This window comes from Pezoporus wallicus, unplaced genomic scaffold (genome assembly GCF_028554395.1).
Source record: "Pezoporus wallicus isolate ANWC-B61680 ecotype Strahan unplaced genomic scaffold, APGP_CSIRO_Pwel_v1 contig_227, whole genome shotgun sequence".
Classification (NCBI taxonomy): Eukaryota; Metazoa; Chordata; class Aves; order Psittaciformes; family Psittacidae; genus Pezoporus; species Pezoporus wallicus.
The window spans coordinates 8560561-8586451 of NW_026635704.1; the positions used below are offsets into that span (position 1 = coordinate 8560561).

The 25891-nt window shown below is 42.1% G+C and overlaps 2 protein-coding genes across 14 annotated transcripts in view; one reads left to right on the top strand and one right to left on the bottom strand.

Annotated features, from left to right (window-relative positions):
* GREB1L (GREB1 like retinoic acid receptor coactivator) overlaps positions 1-20300 on the top strand; it is a 136821-nt gene extending 116521 nt beyond the window's left edge. For 7 of the 10 annotated variants that reach the window (XM_057397575.1, XM_057397580.1, XM_057397584.1 and 4 more), the window contains 14 exons: positions 1281-1396; positions 1772-2016; positions 2960-3513; positions 4061-4163; positions 7758-7913; positions 8123-8262; positions 10658-10819; positions 11164-11371; positions 12354-12519; positions 13478-13705; positions 14689-14830; positions 15740-15940; positions 17063-17201; positions 17599-20300. In XM_057397575.1, the coding sequence (XP_057253558.1) occupies positions 1281-1396; positions 1772-2016; positions 2960-3513; positions 4061-4163; positions 7758-7913; positions 8123-8262; positions 10658-10819; positions 11164-11371; positions 12354-12519; positions 13478-13705; positions 14689-14830; positions 15740-15940; positions 17063-17201; positions 17599-17762 (2724 nt within the window). In that variant the 3' untranslated portion in view covers positions 17763-20300. The remainder of the gene's footprint in view (positions 1-1280; positions 1397-1771; positions 2017-2959; positions 3514-4060; positions 4164-7757; positions 7914-8122; positions 8263-10657; positions 10820-11163; positions 11372-12353; positions 12520-13477; positions 13706-14688; positions 14831-15739; positions 15941-17062; positions 17202-17598) is intronic. The other 3 variants (XM_057397578.1, XM_057397581.1, XM_057397583.1) reach the window with 1 other exon arrangement.
* A 505-nt stretch (positions 20301-20805) lies between these two features.
* ESCO1 (establishment of sister chromatid cohesion N-acetyltransferase 1) overlaps positions 20806-25891 on the bottom strand; it is a 31773-nt gene continuing 26687 nt past the window's right edge. For 3 of the 4 annotated variants that reach the window (XM_057397589.1, XM_057397590.1, XM_057397587.1), the window contains 3 exons: positions 25729-25872; positions 24542-24729; positions 20806-21841 (listed from right to left, as the gene is read on the bottom strand). In XM_057397589.1, the coding sequence (XP_057253572.1) occupies positions 21694-21841; positions 24542-24729; positions 25729-25872 (480 nt within the window). In that variant the 3' untranslated portion in view covers positions 20806-21693. Of the gene's footprint in view, positions 21842-24541; positions 24730-25728; positions 25873-25891 lie in introns of those variants that run through there. The other variant, XR_008970690.1, reaches the window with a different exon arrangement.

A 25891-nucleotide genomic window follows, 5' to 3' on the forward strand; every position in this document is an offset into this window, starting at 1 on the left:
TGGGCTGTCAAGACAGCTGCGCCTTGTTGTCTTGCACATCTGTGCTAAGAAAAGTGTTATATATATGTATTATTTTTAATGGGCAGTTTGAGTAATTTGGGTTGCTGTCATGACTTGGCAAAGTAGATTCTGTGCCTGAGCTACACAAGAGTCTTCTCCATGACTGATTTTGTCCATTATTAACAAGAAAAAAGGATAAACTTTTTTCCAGCAGTGTGATATGCTGTAGCTCAAATATTTGGTGATTCTGTAATGGTTAGGGCTTAATTTCCTTGTCTAGAGAGATCTTAATGTTTGATCAGCATGGAAACATAGTCTCTGGGTTATATGGAAAGAGCATCTCTGCTGATCTGTCTTGACTGGTCAGTGATCTAAGAAGCTGTGTTTTTCCTGGCAGTACCCATAATGTATTCACAGGAATGGTTGGATAGAAGCCTGCATTTTTGCATTTCAGCTTTATTTAAGATTTTGGTATTGGCAGAGGTAGAATGGCTTGTTTCCTTTCTAAGGGAGAGTCTCTGAATCTTTCAGTTTTACTTCCTTTTAACAGTTACTGTAGGGTGCTGTCTTAGTCAAAAACTGGCTTTATCATTTGGGCACTGTGCAACACAGCAAGAAAGATGTTATCGCTCAAGGTAGAGCAACGTTTTTAGGAGGCTGCATCCAACACAGAGAACACACATGGGCTCATCCAGGGCCAGAAAGAACTGAACCAAGGGGTCTGAAGGTTGGACATAGGACCAGCCTTTCCAATGATAAGGGAAAATGGTGTAGTTTTGTGGTCTTGGGCCTTGGTAGACTGTAGGTAAGGAGTCCTTTCTTGTGGGATTACCTCCAGTGAAAGGGAAAATGTTTTTGTTTTTTTTTTTATATACTCTTCCATTATGTTGAATAATTTAGCAAGGTTCATTGAATCATTTTCATGTTTCACTTGAAGGTCTTACTGTATCCTTGTATTAATTTCAAAGAACTTTCGTCTGTACCAGCTTGAAACTGAAGGCATCAACTGCACTCTTCTCTGACAGACTGCACTAATACTACACCAGATGTATGTTTCCAGCACTGAATAACATATCCTATGCATCCTTTTGCTTTGCATTTAATGCTTGGCTAATGGTTGGCTACCAGCAAAAGTGCATGCCTGTACCTAAGGTCCCCTTCCTGTTGGCTGTCGAGTAAACAAACAGTGTATACAGAGAAAAAGTACAAACTAAAAAAAACCACCACAGAACAGTATGTGAAGGTCATTTAGATGTGATTGGAATTTTCTCTGTTCACAGGCTTGGAGGGGCAATGAGCAGGAAGACTGGATTCCTCGCACCTATCAGGATTTGGAAGGTTTACCTTGCATTGTTATTCTAACTGGCAAAGACCCTCTGGGAGAAACTTTCCCCAGGTGCTGTTATTATTCTTGTTCTCTAACATGTTCAGATAAGCTGTAAGGTGGAGAAGTGGCTTGATAACATCTGGCTATTTTTTCACTTAAAAAATTGTATTTTAGAAGACTTTATTTGGGAACAGTTTAAAATTTTGGGAAGTGCAGTGTGAGCAAAGTACAGCTGCTTTGTGAAAACTATAGTACTGTTGGGTCAGTTGAATGTTTGTGCAAAGTACCAGGGAGCATAAGTTCTGTGCTGAATATTTTAAAAGAATTTTATATTTATTGGCTAATAAAATTATTCGTGAATATTTAATAAGCAACTGAAGATAGGGGTATTCTTCAAAGTCAGAGAAAACAAAACTTTCTTTTTTCTTGGGTTGGGTTTTCTAGGTCGTTGAAATACTGTGACCTTCGACTAATTGACTCAAGCTACTTAACCCGGACTGCGTTAGAGCAAGAAGTAGGTTTGGCATGCTGTTACGTCTCGAAGGAGGCAATTCGAGGGCCTGTTGTAGCTCTTGACCTTAGTGAGAAGGAGCATGAGAAGGCTAATGGTAGCGAGAATGAGTCTGATGAGCTGTTGATAGACTTGGACCGACCCCAGAGTAATAGCAGTGCCGTCACTGGAACGTCAGGTCAGTTATTCTGCTGTTGGTCTGAAAAACAAGTCTTCATTCCTGCGTCACTGGAAGTTGAATGCAAACACTGAGATGCAGGTTGCTTAGCTGCGTCCTGCTGCAGGCTACACAATGAAATGTTAGCCGCAGATTCTTTCCACAGTGAGCAGTTTTCCTGTCTACCACTGAAAGAGGATGCAGTGGGAGGATGGTATACCGTAGCTGTATTACAAGCTAAATCACTTGTGATTTTTGTTTTTAAACTTACATTTCATGTTTGTTGCTAGTTCTGTCCAGTGGATCCTGAAAAGATCTTAAAAATCAGAGTAGAAATGGAGGCTGTAAAAATTTAAGAATAGAAAAATGCTCTGGAACTGCAGGGGTAGCTATGGGTGAGGATCAGTATTTGCCACCTTGTCAAGACCAGCACAGTGGCTGGGTCTTGCCCTACCTCTTCAGGCATCTGTGGAGCCTCATCTCCCAGCAAGACTTCCCTTCTTTGCATTCTTCAGCACCTCTGGGTCCTTCCGTTTGTTTCCCTATGAGTTTGAGGTATTGAGATAGCAGAACTATATCTTTGCCATGCACCAGATCTTTCCATATGCTAAATAAACCTGACTGGTATGGAGGAGGGAGCATAGCCAAGTTCCCGTTAAAGTTGCAGTGAAACAAATACTCTGTTTTCCATAGGAAGTATGGTCAAGCTGATCTATATATACAGTGGTATGTTATACTTGAAGTTTAGGAAGTTGAACCATGAAATTCCAAATCCAAAGGCTGTTGCCTCTCCAGCAAGAGGGGGACAGATAGATGTCAATGATTTCTTTTCACTGCCCTAAGCCACAGCAGCACTCACTGAACAGAAGTATTTGTATGCTGGGATTGTCCCATAGATCAGATGAGTTCATGATTTTCTTATGCTAGCCGGTGTCTGTTCATTGCCTGCTCTTTGTTTCCCCAGGTTCCCTGGCTGACAATGGCGTGAGCTCCTCGAGTGCTGCGGACAAGTCCCAGAACCAAGCACCATCACTTAACTTTCAGACTGTGGCGCACAGCTCAGTAGATGAGGGAACTTTCACAGCTGGAGAGACCCTGAAACAAGAATGTGACTCCCTGGGTAACCAGATGGCAAGCAGCACCACTTCAAAACTGTCATCACTGTCTTCGGTCTCCCAGACGTTCCGGTGGCCTGCCCACTCGGCCAAAGACAGCAAGGCCCTCCGTGCTGCACTGCCGCGCATTGTCATCCTGTCAAAAGCTGCCTACTGTCTCCTGAGCTCACAGAAAAGCGGGAATTTACCCTCTTCCTCATCCCTCCTGCCTCATGCTGATGTGTCTTGGGTAGGCTCTCTGAGGCCTCTGCTTCACAAGGACATGAGCAGTGAAGAACAGTCCCTCTACAACAGGCAGTGGACGACAGCCCGGCAGCACCATGCAGACTTCAGCAATCAGGGTGAGGCGTCTGGCTCAAGGAGTTTTCACCCCAGGCGGCTGCTTTTGACAGGACCACCACAAGTAAGAGAACAGTTCCTTCCTCTTGCCTTATTAGCAGGACTGGAGGACCGATCATGAGGACTGCAGATTGTACTGTAAAGGCACCCTGCAAGGTTGCATGCAGTAATGTATTTTGAGGTCAAAAAATTAGTCAAATTTTAAGGTTAAGTCCATGCTGGAAATGGTAGGGAGAGGAAGAGTAATGCTGTATGTCATATGAGGAAGAGTAATGCTGTATGTCATATGAGGAAGAGTAATGCTGTATGTCATATTTTAGCCTAAATGAAATACATGTGGATGGCACTGGGTATAAAATTGCCATGCGCAATCAATAGGGCAGCAGTTATCATTGCCCATCTCCCTGCATACAAAAATGATACTGGCTGTGGGTCAGATTGTGCTCCCCGATCAACTTTGTATAGTCTTCAGCATAATGGGGAATATTATGTCTTGTTATGTTTTTAGGCAGAGGTAGAACAGGGTGAGCCCAAAGACATTTATCTGAAATGTACCCTTCCTTCACGTTAGTCTCAGCTGGGATTTAGACTTCTTTCCATCTCTGGCTCAGGTAGGAAAGACTGGCTCATACTTGCAGTTCCTAAGGATTCTCTTCCGCATGCTGATCCGGTTGCTGGAAGTAGATGTGTATGATGAAGAAGAAATTAATGCCAGTAAGTATTTAGTAATTGTTCTTAATACACATTATAAAGAGCCTCTCTTACATAGTATTCAGCAGTGACAAATTTTGAGGCTCACAGGAAGACTATAAATTACACCTACCACTTGTCATGTCCATTAGTGTGTAGCCAGACTTACTGTAGGTGTCTGTGTATATTTCAGTATATATTAATAAAAATGTAAATTTTATATTTGGCTTAGCCGAGAGCTATTATATGTATTTTGGTTTGATATACTTGGATAGCACTAAAATGAAAGTGAACACAGAACTGTAAATGGGTAACAACTGCTCAGAGTATCTCTCCTGGCTAGTTTTTAAGCACCAGTTGCTTTTAAGCAGAGAGGATATTTAACAGCTGTCTGTTTCTGGCTGAGACATTACTGCTACTTATGTTTATTTACAAATTAAATGCAAGTTTTCAGTAAGACTGTTCTCTGCAGTTTACAGATCTTACACTGAGGAAAAAGGGGAGGGGGAACCTCTTTGGATTTGTGCTCATTTGTTGGCTCTCATGGATCCATTAACTGCTGTGGCAGAACTTTGCCTTTAGAAGCCCAAATCCTTTTAAAAGTTAGTCCTCTTCAGGGTGCTATTTACACAACTCTGTGCTTTTGTAGTGAAGAGAGCTCCGTGGTGCATAAATCTTATGACCATTAGACTAGCATCCTGAAAATCCCATTCTTGTCAAACCTTTGACAAGACTAAGGATTTTCTGAGCAGAAATACACATATTAAATTAAGAACAAATATATTTTTCTTTGATTTGGAGCTCTGGGGGCTGTTATTCCCCTATTATTTGAACTAAAGTACCCCAGAAACTTAGGATGATAAATGAAAATGTAAGAGAAGTTGTGCACCATGCTGTCTGGGTTGTTGCGATCACAGCAATGTGTCACACCCCAGCCAGGAATGCATGGAACTCCATCAGAAGAGTAGTTCGGGTTTGTCTGGGTTTTTGGTTGTGGCTTTTTTTAACTCCCACTACTTCTATTGGAATGCTTTTTCAGAGCCCTAGCATTCTGGTGATTGAAAATACTATTTTATTCTCCAAAGATGTTCCTGTCCCCGTTATAAATGTTCTCTTTGGGACCAAAGAAAATAATAATGTAAACTAAAATACTTTCTATCTTCTTTGACGTTTACTTCTATGGTGTAGTCAGATAGCAGCTTTACCATCGGTCATCATTCATCTAGGTGGCCTGGGTCTTCTTACAGGATCCTCACAAATGACGGGCTCTCCATTCTCCATAGTGGCTCCTTGCCTGCACATCTATTTTCAGTTTATCCTTCTGGTACATGGGTGACCAGAACTGAGTGTGGCGTTCTGTGGGATACTTAGCCAACCCAGTGTACTTGTGAGTTGGCTCATGTATTTCCTTGCATCCACTGAAAGTCCCATGACTGATGAAACCAATGATTGCACTTGTCTCTTCCATTCTCCCATTTCCCTGGCACTGATATGTGGCTTGTACTTGTGGGTTCTTCTGCAACTCAGTTGTTTCCAACCGAGGTGCCCACATCCTGCTGCAGAAATGCCTGTTATTAGTCCTTGATCGTACATATTACTCATATTTTTAATGTTAAATATCACCCAGTTTCTGTTGTTACAGTTTTTGAGGGCATTGAATTCTTTGTGGATGGTCTTTACCTCCTTCTCCGTATTGACAATGACTCTCAGAATGTACCATTGGCAAACTTAAACCAATGGGTTTTTTTTGAGTTGGTTACTTTAGAGGAAATATTAAACAGGGTGTCCCTCCACTGATCCTTTACCTTCATTGGTAATCAGCATCTGCCTTAATGCTTACAGTGTTACATGCTGCCATCTTCTGTTTAATCAACTTTTTCAGTTTATGGACCATTCACTGTCTCCACCTGTATTAATAATTTGTCATGTAGTATTGTACTAAATACTTAAGTCCAGACGGATAAGATGTGTTGTTTTTCCTTTGTTCAGAGAAATAGATGCATCATAGCTGTATAATGAAAGTTACACAGGGTTGCTTTGGTTAAGCCATGTTTTTGCATTTTTCATTTACTTCAATGTCTTTCATAACTCTCCAAGTTTTGAATATTACCGAAGTCAAAGTAATGGACCCAGAGCTCTGTAGATTCTTGTGTCTCCTCTTGAATGGTGATAATATATACTTAATGCTTGCATTGCAATCAGTCTCCTGCCAGATGTCACAAACCTGTTCTTTCAGAAAACTGGCATGGAGATTATTCTTTCTCTCTGTTTCAAGTGTGTATTAAGATGTCAGTTTTGTTTCTGTCTTGGCCTATGGTAAACCTTTTATTCCCTTGAAAATAGAATCATCAAAGTAAAAAAAATTAAAAAATGTATTTAAATTTATATAGTTGAGGTGATATAGCAAATAAAATGATTGGTTTTACGCACTTCTCTGAGGTCTACCTCAGCTTGACATTTGATAGAGCTTTTTTTGTCACACACTTGCTGATGTTTAAGACAAAACTTCATTCACTAGTGAGCTTTTTCCATTCTTCATACACTTGGTTGGTTCTTAGTGTCTTTCTGGTGTAGTCCCTCTGAAGCCTCTTCCTCCTTGTGTTTTTATTTTGCTTGATATGCTGGTTACTGGTTGGTTGACAACTGCAATTCCAAGAAGTCAGTCTCATTCATGGGCAAGTCCTTGGGGTTCTCAGGCCAGCCGACTTAGAGTGAGCTTTCTCAGGATTTTGACAAACTAAAACACTTCACGTGACCCCCACCGGATGGTAATTTGAGTGAAGCACAGTGCCAGTGAGGTTAATGGCCTCTGAACCGCTGCTGGCTCACTTCCTATCACATCAGTCAGGGCAGGGTGTGCCCATGCTTGTCTGTAGACCCAACTTTCATTTCATCTGAATTTGCTTTTCTAAAATCAGTGACCTCAGTTACACACTGACTTTTGTGTGCTCTGGCATCTTATTTTAAACTGAATCATCTCATGTTCAACCACAGTTCAAAGCTGCTCTCCTTGGCCAGTGCTTTCTAATGTTCTCATTACGTAAACTTGATTTTCTACTTCAGATTTCTCTCTGTTGGATCAAAGAAGTTCCAGTTGGTCCTTGCTGGCCACATCCCATTCTGTAACAGAAGACTGTCTCTTGCTGTCTTTATCATGTAACACCAGGTACTAGTTCATAAATGCGAACAGCTTCTTTCTCTTTGCTTCCTTCCTTCTGCCTTTGGATACTTTGCTTCTCATTTACCCAGTGCTCCTCATTCCATCACAGAGAAGACCCAGATTACCCCTGTATCTTCTGCGCAGATAGGGCCATTGATTTGAGCATTTTATGCTTAAACCAGAGTGACTTATACCTCAGCAGCTCAATAAGGAGCAGAGCAGGGGGAAGATACCTATGAGGCTTCTTCACCTGCATGCAGTTTCTAAGGAATTGCCATTTCTTTGAAATGGCTTTGTGTGCACTATAGTTTTTCAATTTTGGCAATGTATATGATGTTCAATGATGATATCTCTGTGTGCACTTGTGTGAGTTCCTCTGCAATTGTAAATCAGCAAACATCATGTAAATGCCATTCAGTGGGTGTCTGGTGCTGCTTACCTCAAGTGTGTTGTTGCAGATCACACAGAAAACAGTGAAATTACCCAGTCTAGCAATGACCACTGGCCGGACATTGAAATCTTCAGCAAAATGTCTTTTGACCTGAGTGTACATGACCCCAAGTACAGAACTGTAAGTCCCGTATACACGGAACAACTCTCAAGAGTGAAACAAGGTGGGTAAAATGTAGAGTTTTTTAGGAATACTTTACTACAAAGAATCAGTTCTTATTGGTTCAGTTGAACCTGCGAGTTCTCAAGAGCCTTTAATCTCCAAAATGACATGGAGCAAAACGATTTGTGTGTTCTTTATGGTTGTTTCTGGGATCACATTTCACTTTTTAACACTTGTAAAATTTCTGTTACTGTTTTTCTTTGTGCACAGAAACAAGCAAAGAAGCCAAATCGGAGGAACCTAAGAAAAGGGAGACTGTGTCCATGATGTTGACTAAATATGCAGCTTACAATACGTTCCACCACTGTGAGCAGTGCCATCAGTATATGGATGTCAATCCTGCTGTACAGGTTGGTGTCAAGGTCCAAGGGTAAACTGCATCATGGAGTTTTCTGTGGTCTCTCCAAGTGTAGGGCTCTGGTGTCAGCACTCATGCTTTCACCTTCCCTGAGATGGAATTGTTTAATTTTTCCATTCTCAGGGGAGATATTGAGATACAGACCCCGGAGCATCAACTGTGTCTGCTGCGTTCTGCATGAGCAGTTCTCCTCTCCTACTGCCTCTGACAAAGGGTGAATGTTGTGACTAGTTGTCTCCAGCCTAAGCATTATTCAGCCTGCCCAGAGGGTTCGCAGTATCTCATGGGAGAGGACTGTAAAGTTGAGGTGCTTGTCTTGCTCAGGTGTCACCTGTGATGGGAGACTGGAAGGCCTGCTTCTTCCTCCCTTTGCATGTAACTGTGCATGCTTCTCAGCAGTAGCTTGTGAGTCACTGGACAAAACTGATAATTTTTAAATGTTGAGTTAAAAAAACTTTTGATCTCTAAAACAAACAGTTATGCTCATAGGAAACTGACAGGTAAGATTTATCCTGGTTAATAGCTCAGACATAATTCCTTAACCACCACCAACAGCTTACATGGAACTTTCTTATCTCAAGTAATTCTTTCCTTGCTTGCTGATCTTTTCCAACAGCTTGCTATTAAGCTATCACAGTGTAGACACACTGACCAGGCAGTGTACAATGTCAGTTACCTCCGAGCAGCAGCAGCAGGTCTGATTTAAAACTCATGCTTCATCAAGTACATTGACACAAGCAAATCCTCCCAAAAGACATCTGTTGTTCACTCATCTTTATGCATGTGGTCAAACATAATGAGCAGTAATAAATACAAACATCTACTTGCATGTGTGTGAGTTTTGTATATAGAATTACAATTGAACTCAGAGAAATTACACATCCAAAGGGGAGTCATTGGATAGAAAGCATTATGAAGGAAGATTCTTAAATGCTTTAAGAGAACCTAAATAAAGCTTCTTTCATTTTTCACATTACTTAGGCTAATTACTTCAATACTTTAGTAAAGATTATAGAAAGCTGACTGCTAAGAGTGAATGATTTAACCTTGTAGTAAGACAAATGCTTCTGTAGAATGAAATCTTATCATATATGTAGGCACTTTGTATACACTTACATAGATCAGTGAAGCACTGTGCAAGCTTAAGCTCACCCAAATTCTTCATAGCCTTGCTAATGGTGTGGTCTGCTTTGGTCACTTAGATCCTTAGAAGAGTATTGCCACAGGAAAAATAGCATACTAATGCAGCCTTGCTGCTGCTAGGGTATCTGAATGTCAGTGCGTTCTGCTGTGGAGCAGCACGCACACAGTACACTGTTTTTTGAAACTTTTGGGAAAAATTTTTGGACAGTTTGTTGCATAGAATCATGTAAATCACAGAATGGTTTGGGTTGGAAGGGACCTTAAAGCTCATCCAGTTCCAACCACCCTGCCATGGGCAGGGACACCTTCAACTAGAAACCAGGTTGCTCCAAGCCCCATCCAACCTGGCCTTGAGCACTGCTAGGGATGGGGCACCCACAGCTGCTCTGGGCAACCTGTTCCAGTGTCTCACCACCCTCATTGTAAAGAACTTCTTCATACTATCTAATCTAAGTCTCCCCTCTGTCCGTGTAAAGCCATTTCCCATTGTCCTGTCACTACATAGCATCATAGAATAGTTAGGGCCAGAAAGGACCTTAAGATCATCAAGTTCCAGCCCCCCTGCCATGGGCAGGGACACCTCACACTAAACCATGTCACCCAAGGCTCTGTCCAACCTGGCCTTGAACACCGCCAGGGATGGAGCATTCACAACTTCCCTGGGCAACCCATTCCAGTGCCTCACCACCCTCACAGTAAAGAACTTCCTCCTTATCTCTAATTCAAACTTCCCCTGTTTAAGTTTTAACCCATTACCCCTTGTCCTGTCACTACAGTCCCTAATGAAGAGTCCCTCCCCAGCATCCCTAAGGCCCCCTTCAGATACTGGAAGGCTGCTATGAGGTCTCCATGCAGCCTTCTCTTCTCCAGGCTGAGCAGCCCCAACTTTTTCAGCCTATCTTCATATAGGTGCCCCTGTAAAACATCCCTTTCCAGCTACTCCTTGTAAATATTATTAAATCATTTCCATCTCAAATGGATTTGAGAAAGGTCCACTTTGGCCAGACTGGTTGGGTACAGAAAGCTGACTCTTTTAATTGCAATGTCAGTTACATACCTAAGTAATGTGGACGGTGGTAGAGGAAAATGAGAATATAATAGAGTTAACTTCAGTTACTGAAAGAGAATATTTTGGGTGTTCTTCTCTGATGGCTTCCGGTATTGGGGCTGTAAGGGCAGGTACCATGGGTGCCTTATGTGCTACCTGCTTGCAAACCTTGTATTTTTTTTTTCTTTGTATACAGATCTCTGACTCCACTCTGCATGCCTTCACGTTTTCATCCTCGATGCTAGGAGAAGAGGTTCAACTGCATTTTATAATCCCCAAGTCCAAAGAGAACCATTTTGTCTTTAGCAAGCAGGGAAAACAGCTAGAAAGCATGCGTCTCCCACTAGTTTCTGACAAGGTGCGTGTGCTGCTCTTACCCATCTGCTGTCTGCATGTGCTGAATGCAGTCAGCTTGATGGAGATTTGCAAGTCAGTGGTAGGTGGCTGGGGGTGGAGGGTGTATGTTTTCTTTTTTATGTGTTCCTTTTGTTTTAATGTCCTTTGCATAATTCTTGCCTGACTGTCCTTAGAGCTGGAGTTTTTGGGAACACAATCATCCCATTTTGCATTCCTAGTGTCCAGTTCATTTGTGTTGCAATGATTAATAATCTTAAAATCCAGTATAAACAGTAAATAAATAAAGATCCATATCAGGAATAACCTGCTTTTTACCTAATGTGGCCAAAATACCTTCTGTTCCAGCAGAATTTGAATGCAGTCAAGAGTCCTATCTTCACTCCATCAAGTGGACGTCATGAGCATGGCCTCTTGAACCTCTACCATGCCATGGAAGGCATCAGCCACCTTCACCTCCTTGTAGTGAAGGAGTATGAAATGCCACTGTACCGTAAATACTGGCCCAACCACATCATGCTTGTCCTGCCAGGCATGTTCAACAATGCTGGCGTTGGTAAGAAACACCATCAACGCATTGCTGTGAAGATATTAAAATCCATGTTGGACAATGTGTATCATGTGACTGAAGGAAACATTGCAGCAGGTCTTCACATTCGTGCTGTGGTAACAGCAGCAATATCAGTGCAAAATTCAATGGCGTGTAAGAACTGCTGTTAGGCATGTGGAATGTACGGTTGCATTGATCACTGCCTTCTCAGTTTAAAATCTGATGGTTTATAGGCCACATTCACTCATTTTACACAGCCCTGCTGTGTGAACACTCATTCTAGACATTTTACATGTGATTTTTTTCAGATTGTAGCTCCTTTATTTAGCTGAAGCTAAATATTAACTATAGCTGAACACTGGGGGCTTAAATTCGGACTTCATTTTCATGGATGCTGAGTTTTTTCCTGCAAGAACTTCTAAGTAGCTTTGGTTTTAGAATCTCAGGCCTTTCGTGGTTCAAGTTACTTTATTAATGCCCACAAAATCGTGTTGTGCATAGTCTCTTTAAAATGTCCAGTCTTCTTGGTATCTGCCTGCTAGATTTACTCATGTTGAAAAAGAGACATATTGATTTCTTTTTAAAATAGAAGAAATCTGGAGAGGGACTTTTTACAAGGGCATTTAGGGACAGGACAAGGGGGAGTGGATTTAAGCTGACAGAGGGAAGATTTAGATTAGACATTAGGAAGAAATTCTTCACTGTGGGGGTGCTGAGGCACTGGCACAGGTTGTGCAGAGAAGCTGTGGCTGCCCCATCCCTGGCAGTGTTCAAGGCCAGGTTGGATGGGGCTTTGAGCAACCTGGTCTAGTGGAAGGTGTCCCTGCCTATGGCAGGGGGTTGGAACTGGATGACCTTTAAAGCTCCTTCCAACCCAAAACATTCTATGATTAGTAAAAGGGTAATGACTGCAGATGTTGATATAACCTTTCTCTGGGAGGAGAGAGTGACAAAGTCTAATAAAGGTCTCCTGTTGGTATTTTCTCAGGTGCTGCAAGGTTTCTTATTAAGGAGCTTTCCTACCACAATCTAGAACTGGAACGGAACCGCTTGGAGGAACTGGGAGTCAAGCGCCAGTGTGTGTGGCCATTCATCGTGGTCATGGATGACTCCTGCGTCTTGTGGAACATGCACAGCGCCCACGAACAGTCAAGGTAAGTAACCACCCAGCACTGGGGTCTCTGCTCTGATTCAGCACAGACAGCAGCACACCTGTGACTTAGGCTCATGTCTAGCATCTGACAGGGTATAAGAGACCAGATGACTGGAAAAAACTGGGCTGCTGGTACTGATAATGTAGTTGAAATATTGCTAAGCAAAAGCAGCTTTCGGTAGTGGCTTTGATGTGGTAACATTAGGCTGCCTGTCCAGAGGGCCTCACGGAAGACATCGTTCATTCAATTGTGACTCAGATAGCTCAGGAACTGTACACCTACACGTTAGTGGTGTTGTCTAAAATGCACAAAATCCACTCTTTCACTCAGAGCAGTAGGAAGGCTCTAGATTTGTCTTGTTGACCATCCAGCCTCCTGCTGTTGAACACTTCCACCTGGCTCTAGCCTTACATTCGTGTCCCACAAGCCGTACCATTAACAAACCTCTGCTTGTGCTTGCTCTGTTTAAAGCCACTCTTGTTTTTAGTGGCTATTTGAGTGATTTCTCAATATGTTACTTCCATGATTTGGTTTGATTCAATATACGTTTCTCAATGAAAATAGTTTATTTTGGGAGCTTTAGCTTTTTAGGAGGCTTTAAACTCCTGTCCTTCTCAGTGCATGTGCTGTCCATTATGGAGAAAATAGCCTTCCAAAAATGGTGCATAAAGCAATTCCTTTTCCCTTTCTACATTGCTGTGTAAGACCTTATTCTGCTGAAAGGCCCATTTTCTTATAATAACTAAATTGATGGGTAAGATTAGTTGGCTATTTTTTAACAGATCTGCATTAATATATATATTTTTACAGTATCTAAAGTAAACACTCTCAACTGTTAATGGAATTTCTTTGTTCTTTGTGTATACTTAAATGTGTATATATATATATATATACACAGTGTATATTATATAAAAATCATAAGCATGGTTTGTATGTGATGTATGATCATGTTTTGCAGCCAGTCGCTGGAGCCTGGGGGTTCCAGCAAGAATGTGTCGCTGAAGAGTGTCCTCCAACACATTGAAGCCACCCCCAAAATTGTTCATTATGCAATATTGGGTGTTCAAAAATGGAACAGCAAGCTGAATGCCAGGAAAGCAAAGGCTCCATTCTCCAGGTGCCATGTGCATGACTTTATACTGCTCAACATAGACCTGACCCAGAATGTGCAATATGATCTGAACAGGTAAGCAATATATATATATTTGAGTGAGGAACTGTAGCCTGTGAAAGCCAGTACCTAAAGAAGGCCTATAAAAAATTTAGGACAGGCATATAGTGACAGGACAAGGAGAAATGGCTTTAAACTGAAAGAGGGGAGATTTAGATTAGATATTGGAAAGAAATTCCTTACTGTGAGGGCGGTGTGATAATGGAAGAAGTTGCCCAGGGAAGTTGTGGCTGCCCCATCCTTGACAGTGTTCAAGGCCAGGTTGAATGGGGCTTGGAGCAATCTGGGCTGGTGGAAGGTGTCCCTGCCTGTGGTAAGGGGTTGGAACTGAAAGAGCTTTAATGCTCTTTCAAACCCAAACCATTCTGTAATAAGCTGGAGTCTGGTGTGGCTTATAGAGCTCTTGATTTCACATTCTCTGGCCAGTTGAATCATGAGGTGGGAATCAGCCCACAGAAGTGAGCAATTACATCATAAATAGCGCAGGATAAATGTTACTTCTCAGCTGCTTTGTCTCCCATAGCCAAATATTTGTCAAAGCCACATTTATCCCGATTCCAGTTCATCAAAACTTATGTTATATAAAACTGGCTTGTTCAAAAATGGAGTTTGGTCACTGCAGAGCTGCTCTCAGTTCTAAAATATCTATTAAAAGAAGTGCTAAAAAGAAAGGGAGAAAAAAGGAAAGGGGAGGAAATGATTGATGTCAGCACATGATGAGGATGAGAGGGCTGGCCAGGTCTGGTATTCGGGGAAGAAGCATACAGACACACTGAAAAGGGAAAATTTGTTTGGTTTTAAGATAACCACTGCTGCTTTCCTATACTGAAGGAATGAGTCTTCAGAGCCGTGTAGAGAATTTGTATAGGCACCATATCAGACAGTCTCCAAAAGCCTCTGCTGAGCCCGTTCCAGTGCATTTCAGCAGCAGTAGGGTGAATATTCATACACAGCAGCCACACTGCTGGTTTAGTGATGATCTTGTGTTTAATGTCTAGGTATTTCTGTGAAGATGTAGATTTCAATCTGCGGACGAACAGCAGTGGCCTCCTCATCTGCCGCTTCAACAACTTCAGTGTCATGAAGAAACATATTCAGGTTGGAGGACAAAAGGACTTTGTCGTTAAGCCAAAAATCGTGGTGAGTGTGAGTCTATGCTCTGTCATACGGAAAGGGTAAAATCAGGACCTGTTTCTCCTAGGAATAACAAATTCTCTAGCTTTTTAGATTTATTGGGTGTTTATTCGACAGCTGACATACCACAGGCAAGTTGTATTGGATCTGGGTTTATAAACTTAAGCAGAGCCACAAGTTTCCAGTGTTTTCTGGTTTGTGACTTTCAGTCCTTGTACTTGCTGACAAGAAGAGACCTGAGGACGGGCACTGAAAATGGGAACCTTCTGAAATCCAGCTGAGAAATACAAGTATTCATAACATATGAGATCATGTTACACTTTTGCCAGCTTTAAACAGAAATATACTTCTACGGGTTGATTTTAATCTGGGAATTTTACAGTTTGTGTTCCTGCTGGATTTAAACACATCCCACACCATCCCTCTTAAAAAATGACCTCCCCGTTTCAAATTTAACTGACTGAACCCTGGATTTGAGTTTCTGGGAGGTCATTTTCTGAATTTTCCTCTTTTTGTGGTTGCAGTGGAATCTGTAGTGATGGACTGGCCTGTGAGAGAGCACCACAGAGAACTTTTTCTGTGGATGACTCCGCACAAGGAGGATGTCATTTAATTTCCTGTACTGTCCAGGAGTAAGGCAGGATGAAGGGTGCTGTGACAGTTTGAACTCCCTATCTTATGTCCCCTCTTCAGACAGGCAGATACCCACAGAAGTACTTAGCAACCACAGAACAAAGAGTTCATTTATTTCTGTGCTGTGGTGCTACGTCAGAATTGAGTGGGGAGTTTCGATTCTTCCCCCAGCTTTCTCTCTCTTCCTGCCATGTCATGGTGATCCCTTCCCCAGCTAGAGGATCTCCTGCAGAGGAGGTGCACTGAGCACGTGGGTTAAAAGGGGCTCTCCTTTCCTTGCAGGTTTCGGACGGCCTGGCACCAATAATGCCTCTTCAGTACGTCTGTGCTCCTGACAGTGAGCATACCTTGTTGGCAGCCCCATCTCAGTTCCTCCTGGAGAAATTCCTTCAACATGCAACCTACAAACTCTTCCCGAAGGCCGTTAATAACTTCAAGAACCCGGTACTGGCCATTGACTGCTACCTGAACATCGGGCTTGAGGTACAAAATACTTGAAAGGATGATGGGGACAAGTCAATGCAAACCTTTACTTCAGCACCCTTCTGGTGTTGAAAACCCCATCTTTTTATGAACCCTCAGCAGCCAGGGTAGTGTTTGAAGGCTGCTCTCAAACAGTGAGACTAACTCCACTGGAACAGCTGGTGATAAAGCCTCCTAGCTGGCTGGTGTGGGTAGAGACCAGTGGTCTGCGATGGCTTGATGTAGTTTGCAAGGAAATTGGACACATCTATCTCAAATAATATTTCATATGATGCAACCCCCCCCCCCCCCAGTGATGCTGTTCTTGATAGAGCTTGGTGTGCTGCATAGTCTGTACAAAAACTATCCCCTCGTTTTTTTAGGTCACTCTCTAGCATACAGCTTTTTATTATCTGTGTTTGAGTTGTCCTTGCAACAAACTTGGTTTGGCTGAGAGAGTTTCTGATGCAATCCTTGATTCATTATTGTGAAGCTCACCCTTTGTAATGCAGCTCTCCTTTCAGATGCCTTTCTTTTTATGAACCTGGGTTTCTAGTGAAAAGTATGCAAGTATGTCTTAGATGTCTGTAGGTAGGGCGACCAGTTTGAACTGACTCTGAAGTGGGATGAAAGCCTAAAAGGGCTTTGTTCTGGGAAATTTTATGGAGGTCAGTGACAAGATACAGGAAAAAACCCTTTGATACAGAACCATCAGAGCACTGAAACACAGGGGCAGGCCAATGCTGGGAGCCACTTAGGTGATGCTTGCTGTCAGCAAGAGAAGACGTGGAGGAGCTCAAGCCTCAGCAGTTGCAGTACTCATGAAATTGCTTACTGTGGCAAATGTCTCCTTATTAGAACAACCTCAAAAATCTTGACAGCTGTTATAATTCATATAGAAGCAGAAAAGCAAACTGACTTACAGAGGACCCTGAAACAACATGTTTCAGTGGCCAAGCGGAATCTAGAAGTTTGTCCCATGTGTTATTTCCCAGGTGAAGTTTGCTCAATAGTGCATTCTCGTTGGATTATGTTTTGACCAGCCCTAGCTGACTTGCCTGTTATCACTAAGTTATATTCCATTCCACTTAGTCATCCTTTCTCACCCAGGAGTACTTCCTTTCTTTTCTCCTTCTGTTTCAGGTGGCCATATGCTATATTAGCTCCCGCCCGCACTCAGTCAACGTCAGCTGCGAAGGGGTGTTCTTCAGCGGCCTGCTGCTCTATCTCTGTGACTCCTTTGTTGGCGCAGACCTCCTCAAGCGGTTCAGGTTTCTGAAAGGTAATCTTACGGCTTTGCTGAACTGTCTGGGTGCCTTCCTGACAAATAATAACACGGAGAAAAAAGGGAAGGTAGAGGCATAACCAGCTTCGTTAACAGGTCTGGAACTTTCACAGTTAGCGCTGCCCTTGTTTTCAAAAGAAAGAGGTGCAGTGTTTCTTTTGGGACTGTATAAAATTTCTGGTCCTGTCAGTAGTAAGTGCAGGTAATTGAATCACAGGGTGGTTTGGGTCGGAAAGGACCTTAATAATCACCTAGTCTTAATTAACCTCCCCTGCCATGGGAAGGGACAACTTCCACCAGACCAGAGTTCTTTAAAATAGCTTAGGAAAATTACTGAGAAAAACATCAGACTTGTTATTGTACCCTGAGAATCTCACATGCTTTTCACTTGAAGGTGCCACCCTGTGTGTCATATGTCAAGACAGAAGCTCCTTACGGCAGACAATAGTCCGGCTGGAGCTGGAGGACGAGTGGCAGTTCCGACTTCGAGATGAGTTTCAAACTGCTAACAGTAGTGATGATGAACCTCTCTATTTTCTTACTGGACGCCATATATAAGCTTCGCTAAGACATCGCTAACAAAGAAAAAAGAACTTTTTGTTTTTAAAAACAAGTACAATCACTGTGGAGCAAAGTGCAACCAATATTTATCTAGGCTGCTTGAAAGGATTCCCTACAATTCTGAAGTAGGCTTTAGTCCTAAGGCTAAATTTACCACATCAGTTATGATTTCAAGGATCCTGGATTCCAGTTATTTTCATGTCAGCCGTAATGGCTGACCCTGATTACGCAGCCAGCCAAAATGTAGGATCTGAAAAGAGAACATAATTCAGTTGAAGAAGAATCCTTTCTATATTCAGCTGAGGTAGGGGAAGAAGAAGCTGCTCTGGGCAGCTGCCAACTTGAATGTTACATGAAACGCAACCCAGCACGTGGCGTTTATTGAAGCTGTATGGAGGAGAGCCCATCATGTCTCTTCAGCTCTGTGCTGTGGTACAGGAATACTCAGGGGTTTGAAACTACACTATAACATAGATATTTGTATTAAAAGGAATAGTCTTGTTCTCTGTGCAGTGTTAGCTGAAAATCTGTAATTGTGTATGTATTGAAACTGTCCTTGGCAAAATTTCCACAGGTGTTCAAAGTTTACTACTTGAACCTGAACAAATCAGCAAACCCGTGGCAGGCACTGGGCACCCCAGTTCTCCTTAGCAACCTTAGTCACCCCATTTAGGCACCCCCTCCTCAGCTCTGGTGACAAAGCAAAAGGCTCCTCATAGCTGCTCCCACTCAGTTAGAGTAACTCGCCAGCAACTCGCCTACTGTTCCTCACTCTCCTCAAGCATTCTGAAAACCTGTGGGCTGTCCTCCTTTGCATGTGGAAATGAGTCCTCCTGTACATTGGTGCCTCAGTGGTGGGCCATATGTAGCTCACTCACCATGTACTTTTTGCTCAACTCCAGCTGGCTGCAGCGGCAAGACTGGGTCTGTCAAGTTGTACCTATTTGTGAAGCAGCATACCAAGAGATGTGCAAGGAGGGCAATGTGCCCAAGCTGGATCTGAGTGAACCAGAAGGTATCCCACAACGGTGCCAGGGGAGGGTTGGGACTGCTCAGGAGAGATTCTGTCCAGAAGCAAAGGTCTTGGAATCCATCACCTGACAACGTCAGCCTTTCCTTTTTGTTTCGGTTACCCTCTGTAAATAGTGCTTGTAGCTGTAGTTGCCCATTGTTCTACTTACAGGCATACTGCTGATCCCTGTGAAGTTATTCTGGAATGAATGCAGTGCAGCAGCATTTGATTGCAGGGTTCAATTGTAACAGTACTCTTCTGTTCATGCTGTTAGCATGAGCTACCCCGCTGAGGTTTCCATACAGAAAAAATGATCATCCTGCACAAAAATATTCCTGCACGTCATGACCCCTTCATTAAAAATAAAACCTCAGCCTGTTCGGAACAGCATTTCAGGAATATCAGTTGACTCCCCCGAAAGCAATGAAATTAGCACGTTGTCATACTTGGTGGTTTTTTAAGCATAGTGTTAACTAAGCAACTTTTTTTATCTTGTGGAAAGAGATGTTTACAGATGAAAAAGCATAATATATTTGCCGGAGGCCAAAGGAAAATGGTTTGCGTATGTCTGTGTTAACGTAGCTTCACTCTGATGCTGTAAATTTAGCAAATTTCTGATGGACAACCCATTTCTGTAAATGTATTTTTAATTTTCCTTCAGACACAGCCTGCCTTACCTGTTTTAACACTCAGAAGAAGGATGAATACGAAAGATACTTCTTGAAGCTTTTGATACACACCTGAATGTATTCCAGTAGTTCTGGTTTTGCCAGAAGGGCTTAGGCCCAACCCCAAACCTTAGCGTGGTGTAGAAGCGTCAGGTATTACGTGTTCATAAATGGTTTCATTTTTGTTTGTCTATTTGATGTTTGCACTAAGTTCTTAAAATTCCAGGTGCTGAAACTACTCCAAGGAGTTAGCCCTCTGGTGAAGCAGTGCAAAATTGTCCCTGAGGCTGAGAATGCCACCAGTCAGGCAGTGTATTTGCCTGCCTTTACCAACTAATAGTAAACCCATCTCCTTAACTCTCCCCTGTGTGGAAGTGAGGAGTGTTGATAACACTCTGGCCAGGGTGCCCTGAGCCAGCACTGGAGGGGGAGGCTTGTCCCCCCCACATGCTCCAGCATTATTTGACACCTAGCCCATCGCTATTCCAGTTTGGTTTTACGTCTCACCCTCATGGCCATCCCTATGAATGTATTCCATTGGCCAGCGTTATACTTTACCTGTAGATGTTCTCGTCTATTCACAGGTTAAATCTGAATGTAAACTAAGATTTAAAGAATCATATGCAGATGCTTTTTTGCTTAACTTATGTAATTGCTTTTTGCGACTTTTGGAAGAGGGTTAAAAATGTTGCTTTCCTAGTGTAAAGTTTTCTTAACCAAAAACTTGGTGAATTTAGCTTCACTAGTCAGTCTACCTCATGTTATTGTTTATGAACTGAAACTGTCTGAAGTTGTGGCTATGGTATGTTTATAATGTGCTTTCATTAAATTTGAATATATTAAGTTACCAGTTAAGACTGCCTCTCTCTCTTAACTCATGCTCCTGCTTTCCAAGCCCTCTAGGCAGGGTCACCATTGGATTGTTAGTGAACCTGCATAACTTTTTTAACAAAGCCCTTCAGGGTCTCCTCACAACCCCCTTGAGAATGACAATTCACCACTGTTCTGCTACTGCAGGTGTAAGTACTCCGAGCAGCAATATGGAGGTGGTGTGAGCTCTTTGCCTTACCCCTAGGCCAAGGTTAAGGACAGCACAGCATGAATCAGCGTACCTGCACTGCACATGGGTTTCAAAATTAAACAGTGAGTTTTAAATTTAGTTCAACCTTTCTCATCAGGGTTTTAAGCTGTTATTCAAGGCTGAAGGCATCACCTCTCACCTTACTGTAAGTGCTGACATTGGGCTCCTGGGGCACTGATCTGCAAGTGCACTGTCACAAAGGGAAGTCTGTGTTCTCCAGAGACTGCTTCAAAACACATGCTGCCATTAGCCACTAGGGGAATATTTCACAGGCAAAAGTAAGAAATACACTGAAGATTCATTCACACTTAGTACCATCCAAAGTAACTTGAAAAAAAGCTATCAAGTATTTTATTTTTAACCTATCTACATTATGTACAGATCAAGAAAGGCCACAGCAGTTTTTCAACATACAAACCCTTTAAAAGAGGAGATTTTGAACGAGTGACAAGTCTCAAGGTGAAGTCCACTAACAAAGGGATATACCCAGTACAGAACTTGAAGGAAAAGGATGATTACATCAGTCCCTGGGGCTTTTGTTCTGCCTTTTACCCTACACCTCATCTAGGGGAGAAGCAGCAAGGTGGAGTAGAACAAGTTTCCAATGCTGCTGTCACCTCACAGGCTCCCTCACACCCAGCTGGGCCCAGCACAAACCCCAGGAACCATCGTGCAGTCTCTGAGGGCTGTCACCCACAGGGACTGCACTGGAAAGCTTCTTGCCTCAAGGCAACTGGGTGTATCCTCCAACTCTGTCCAGCCAGCAACCCCTGCTGGAAGGGTGGCAACAGACCAGTGCTACAGCACCGACACATACTGGTATATCACCGTATTAAGAACTTCAGCATGTACTCATCAAGGAGGCTAGAGTCTTTGCATTAGTTTACAGTCCACTATGAACAGTTTTCTGCTGCATGTAAACATGACTAACTAGATAAAATACAATCAAACTTTTGCAAAAGTTAATAAAATATCTTTCTTTTAGAAAAAAAAAGTTAGCCTATTACTGCATTGTTTACAATTTTAATAAAATAGTACAACCTTTTGGTTGTTACCAGTCCTGAGTTCACTGTAGTAAAAATGGCCCTGGCTTCTGCTGAAGGTCTGCACCCACCCAGTGCGTTTGGCAGAAGTCTCCCGATAAAAACAGAATTCCTTCGGGAGCAGTTAAGTCTGGTGCTGTCCATTGAGGAAGTTGTATACCAGGAACTGGCCGGTGCCACAGTACTGTGTTGCAAAGAGTTTTCCATCAGGAGTGGGGTCAGAGAAAGCAATTTCTTCTTTACTTAAGTATGAGCCATAGATGAAGTTGCTCCTGTTTAAAAGGAGAAGAAAAAAGAAAAAGACATTACCCTCAGGGAATAACACAGGAATATTTATACTATTAGACCACAAACTGTTAATTGTCATGGACATTCAAAAGAAAGAAGCTCTATTAAGAGGAGATCGCTCCATTTATACCAATCTCCTCCTTACAAAGGGCAAGGAGGATCACTTTTCCTAGAAGGGTTTTTATAAGGTTTGGCATTTTAGAAGAAACATTTGTATAGAGCAATTATTTGTGAGTTGCATCAAGAGTTCAATTTCAGAGTTGAAAAAAAACAAAGTCTGAATTCAGTCCAACTACTTCTTCATAGAAGAGAGACTTCTGGGACTATGACTACAGTCACTAGGAACGGAAACACAAGTTGGGCTGCTTACAGAGGGGGCTCAAAGGACCTGATGAAATTGCAAGTCCCCTGTCTGAAAGAAATACTTGACATTTGGATGTGAGCACATCTTGGGTTAATTTAGAACATCTCAGAACACAACCTCAAGGCATAATTCACATTTTCAGTAATAACTACATGAAAACAAGGACTGAGTTTGCTTAACTTCTTCCTGAAAATATTTTATGTATGTTTTATTCTCTTTGAAGAAAAAGAACCAAGAGTGTCATTGAGCTTTCCAGGATGGCTACGTGAACAAAGTTAGAAAACTGATCTCAAGCTCTGAGACCTTGATCAGGGGAAGGAGGAGGTGACGTTCATCCTTGAAAACAGAAGAAACTCCCATTAAGTTAATTAATTCTTTTAATGCCTATAAAATAAACTTACATGTACTTGCACAGAAAGTATGAACTTTGATCTTATGGGTATTTCCATTAAATCTTGAGGGAAGGAACAAAATCCAGCTTTATTCCCTTCTCTTTAGTGTATTTGGGAAGATGATGTTGCAAGGTTCTTAAGACTTAAGTTTTATGACTCCAGGTCAGCTGTGAAAGCTTGAGTGAAGCAGGGCAGACATTCTCAGAATGGACTTCGAAGTCAGCAAGGACACCTTCAACATTCTGAAGTCAGGACTGAGCTGCCAGAATCATCCTGTCCAAATTACCCTTTGCTATGAAAGACATTTACACTGAAGTTTCTCTCAGCTGAGCAGATATAACCACTTACTGCCATCAAAAAGCAAGTCTCCTCTCCTTTGCCTTCTGCAGCCTTCCGGGCTCCTTTATTTACACCAATTCTAGAGCTCATCAGTCCTTCCTACAAACCACTAGAATTAACACAAAGCTCTTCTTGGTGAACCTGTTTTCTACTAACGTAGCTATGAGATAATGGAAAGCCAACAAGCACCAGAGCATAGCAAAAGGTAAGATGCAGCGTACAGCTGAGAGGAAAATGACCTCAGTAGCTTCAACGAGCTATTAAAATTGATTCTAAAGATCCCTTAGTGCTAGATCTGAGGGAGCAACTCCAGCATCACTCTGGGGAAGAAATCTTTCCTTTAGAAACAGTTTCCAGGGAACTACTGAATACACAATTAAAAGTATTTTTTTCTTTTTCAGGCTGGATGTGAGGAAAAAATTCTTTATGAGACTGGTAAAACGCTGGCACAGGTTGCCCAGAGAGGTGGCGGATGCGCCATCCCTGGAGACGTTCAAGACGTTCAAGGTTGGTCTGGGCAACCTGATCTAGTTGAAGATGTCCCTGCTCATTGCAGGGGGGCTGGAACTATATCAGCCTCGATGGTCCCTTAAAACCCTATGTTCTATGATTCTGTGATTCTATCAGCCAAAATTATAACCAAATCATCAAGTTAATGTGCTTAGCTGAATACACCTTTACAGTTGATAGTTCAGACAGAACATGATCCAGAAAGAACTTTCTAGTTGTTTCCCCAGCCAGGCAAGATGCAAATAGCTTTGCTAAGCTTTCCAAATACCCAGGAGGGGGGGAAGACTGGCAGACAAAGCAGCACCCGTGCCACAAACACCAACAAGATAGGGCTAGCCAAGCACCTGGCACGAACCTTACAGCCCAGCAACAAGAAGATTTGCATAGTTCTTGGCATTACTCAGAAAAGGCATTTAAACTTCTAGGAAATGTCAGTGGAAGAAACCTAAATTTTGGAGAGTCAATATTTTAATGTCTATCTAAACAGTAGTGTCACTCTTTTGAGTCTTTTTATGGATGTAGCACTTAGCATTCAGCTGAATACTCTCATCACTAGCTACTAAAGCTCCACGGAAATTGAAAATATCTCAAAAGCTCAGTGCAGCTGACTAAAGCAGAAAAAAAGCCACCCCAAAACACAGTTGGAAGCCACCAGACTACATCAAATAGTTTGGTGTACTTGTCTCTGTGCTCTCTACCTCTAAGGAACAGACATTTCAGCCAACGGTTAGGTCCCAGTCCTTAACACTTGGGTAATCTCATACTTTGACCAAAGAGAGTCTCATCAGCTTCACCCATAATTACCTCAGAGGAATTTACCCAAGTTCATCAACATTCTGTAGGGGTGACTCATTACAATTGCGTTTAGCAGAAAGATTTCTGTTAAAGAGAAGCTATCACAGAATACCAACATTAGCCATGGAAGTCCATGTAATACTGGAACTGTTAACAACACTCAAATCTACATCTTCAGAACACCAGCAGCTTGAAAATACAGGCTTGAGACACACAAAGCAATAAATGTCTGGGTCTGAGTTCTATCTAAAACATAGGTAACCGAGGAACTTCTTTGGCATTACCTGAGACACTCTATCATCCGAGAAGCAATCTTCTTTCGACGCATCATGCTGAATACCCATATTCGACTAATCCCACAAATAGCAGGCTCTGGAGAAGTGGAACAGCACCATGCTTTCTGTCTTTCAAATATGACTTTCTCATTTTCTGAACTGACTTCTGGAACCTTCTCCTCTATAACTCGATAGCCCTGCAGGTGAGGTAAAAATATTTGTCACTTTATAAAAGCATCATTAATGACTGAACAAGATAATTTGTGTGCAATTTATTTCAATTAATAATGATTTGATTGATGGCTTGGCTTTGCGAGCAAAGATATGGGAAGCATTTTAACCACGCTTACTACAAGCACGATGACCAAGGGCAAGTAATACTTACTTGCTAAAATGCTGTACCAAAAAGATGATACATTTCTGACTCAAGCTCTCTTCAGTTTCACAATTCGAACAGATGATAAAAGATTAAACCAAAAATATCCCCTAAAGCTTATCTGATTTTAAGAAAGAGAAACAAATAATCCAATTCTTAAAACCACTTGTATTCAAGTGCTTGAGTCCACTTCTGACTTTGACTATGATTGTTTTGCTTCTTGTCTGCTACTCCCAAGGCAGGGTGGAAAACACCACAGTTTACAAGGGAACAGACAAAATATTCAACAAAGTTCTGACATCAGTTTTTAGTATGGCAACTAAAAACTATGAGTTCTTGTCTTGCTCTCCACTATGCAGTTCTGCCATCTCCTTCTGTTCATTGTGGAGCTGTTTGACTCCACGGTAATTCAAATCAATCCTACAGAATACTCACTTTTTCATCCACATGAGATTTCCAGTGGGCTAGGAGATCAATCTGCTTGTCAACAAGCAAGAGGAGAGCCATAGCTAGCACACGTATAGGAGAGGAAGAAAACTTCCACCCTTCAGCTGTAGCAAGCTCTTTGATGAGCAGGTCTGAGCCAAGTATGACGCCATACACGTCTCAGCTCAATGTCAACTATACAAAAATGAGTAACTACATTTCAGAATGGTCTACCACCAAAAAACTCCTCTGCTGTGGAAAAGGCATACACAGAAAACTTATCTGCTAAATGGCCAGACTTAAACTCTGAGGTAATTCTATAGCTTCAGCATGTCTGAATAATAGAGTCACGAAGCACTGACCCAGACTGCCTTTCCCCAGTTCAATCACTTACCCACTGGATATGTTCTGCAATTAAACAGCCGATAACTTTTTTGTCATTAGAAATAAAAAGGAGAGTTTTAGTTCTAGAGTAACACATGAGAGGAGCTTGCTGGAATCCCAAGTCATTGTCTACCATTTCTCTAATTTCTTCAACCTGTCAAAATAAGTTTAAA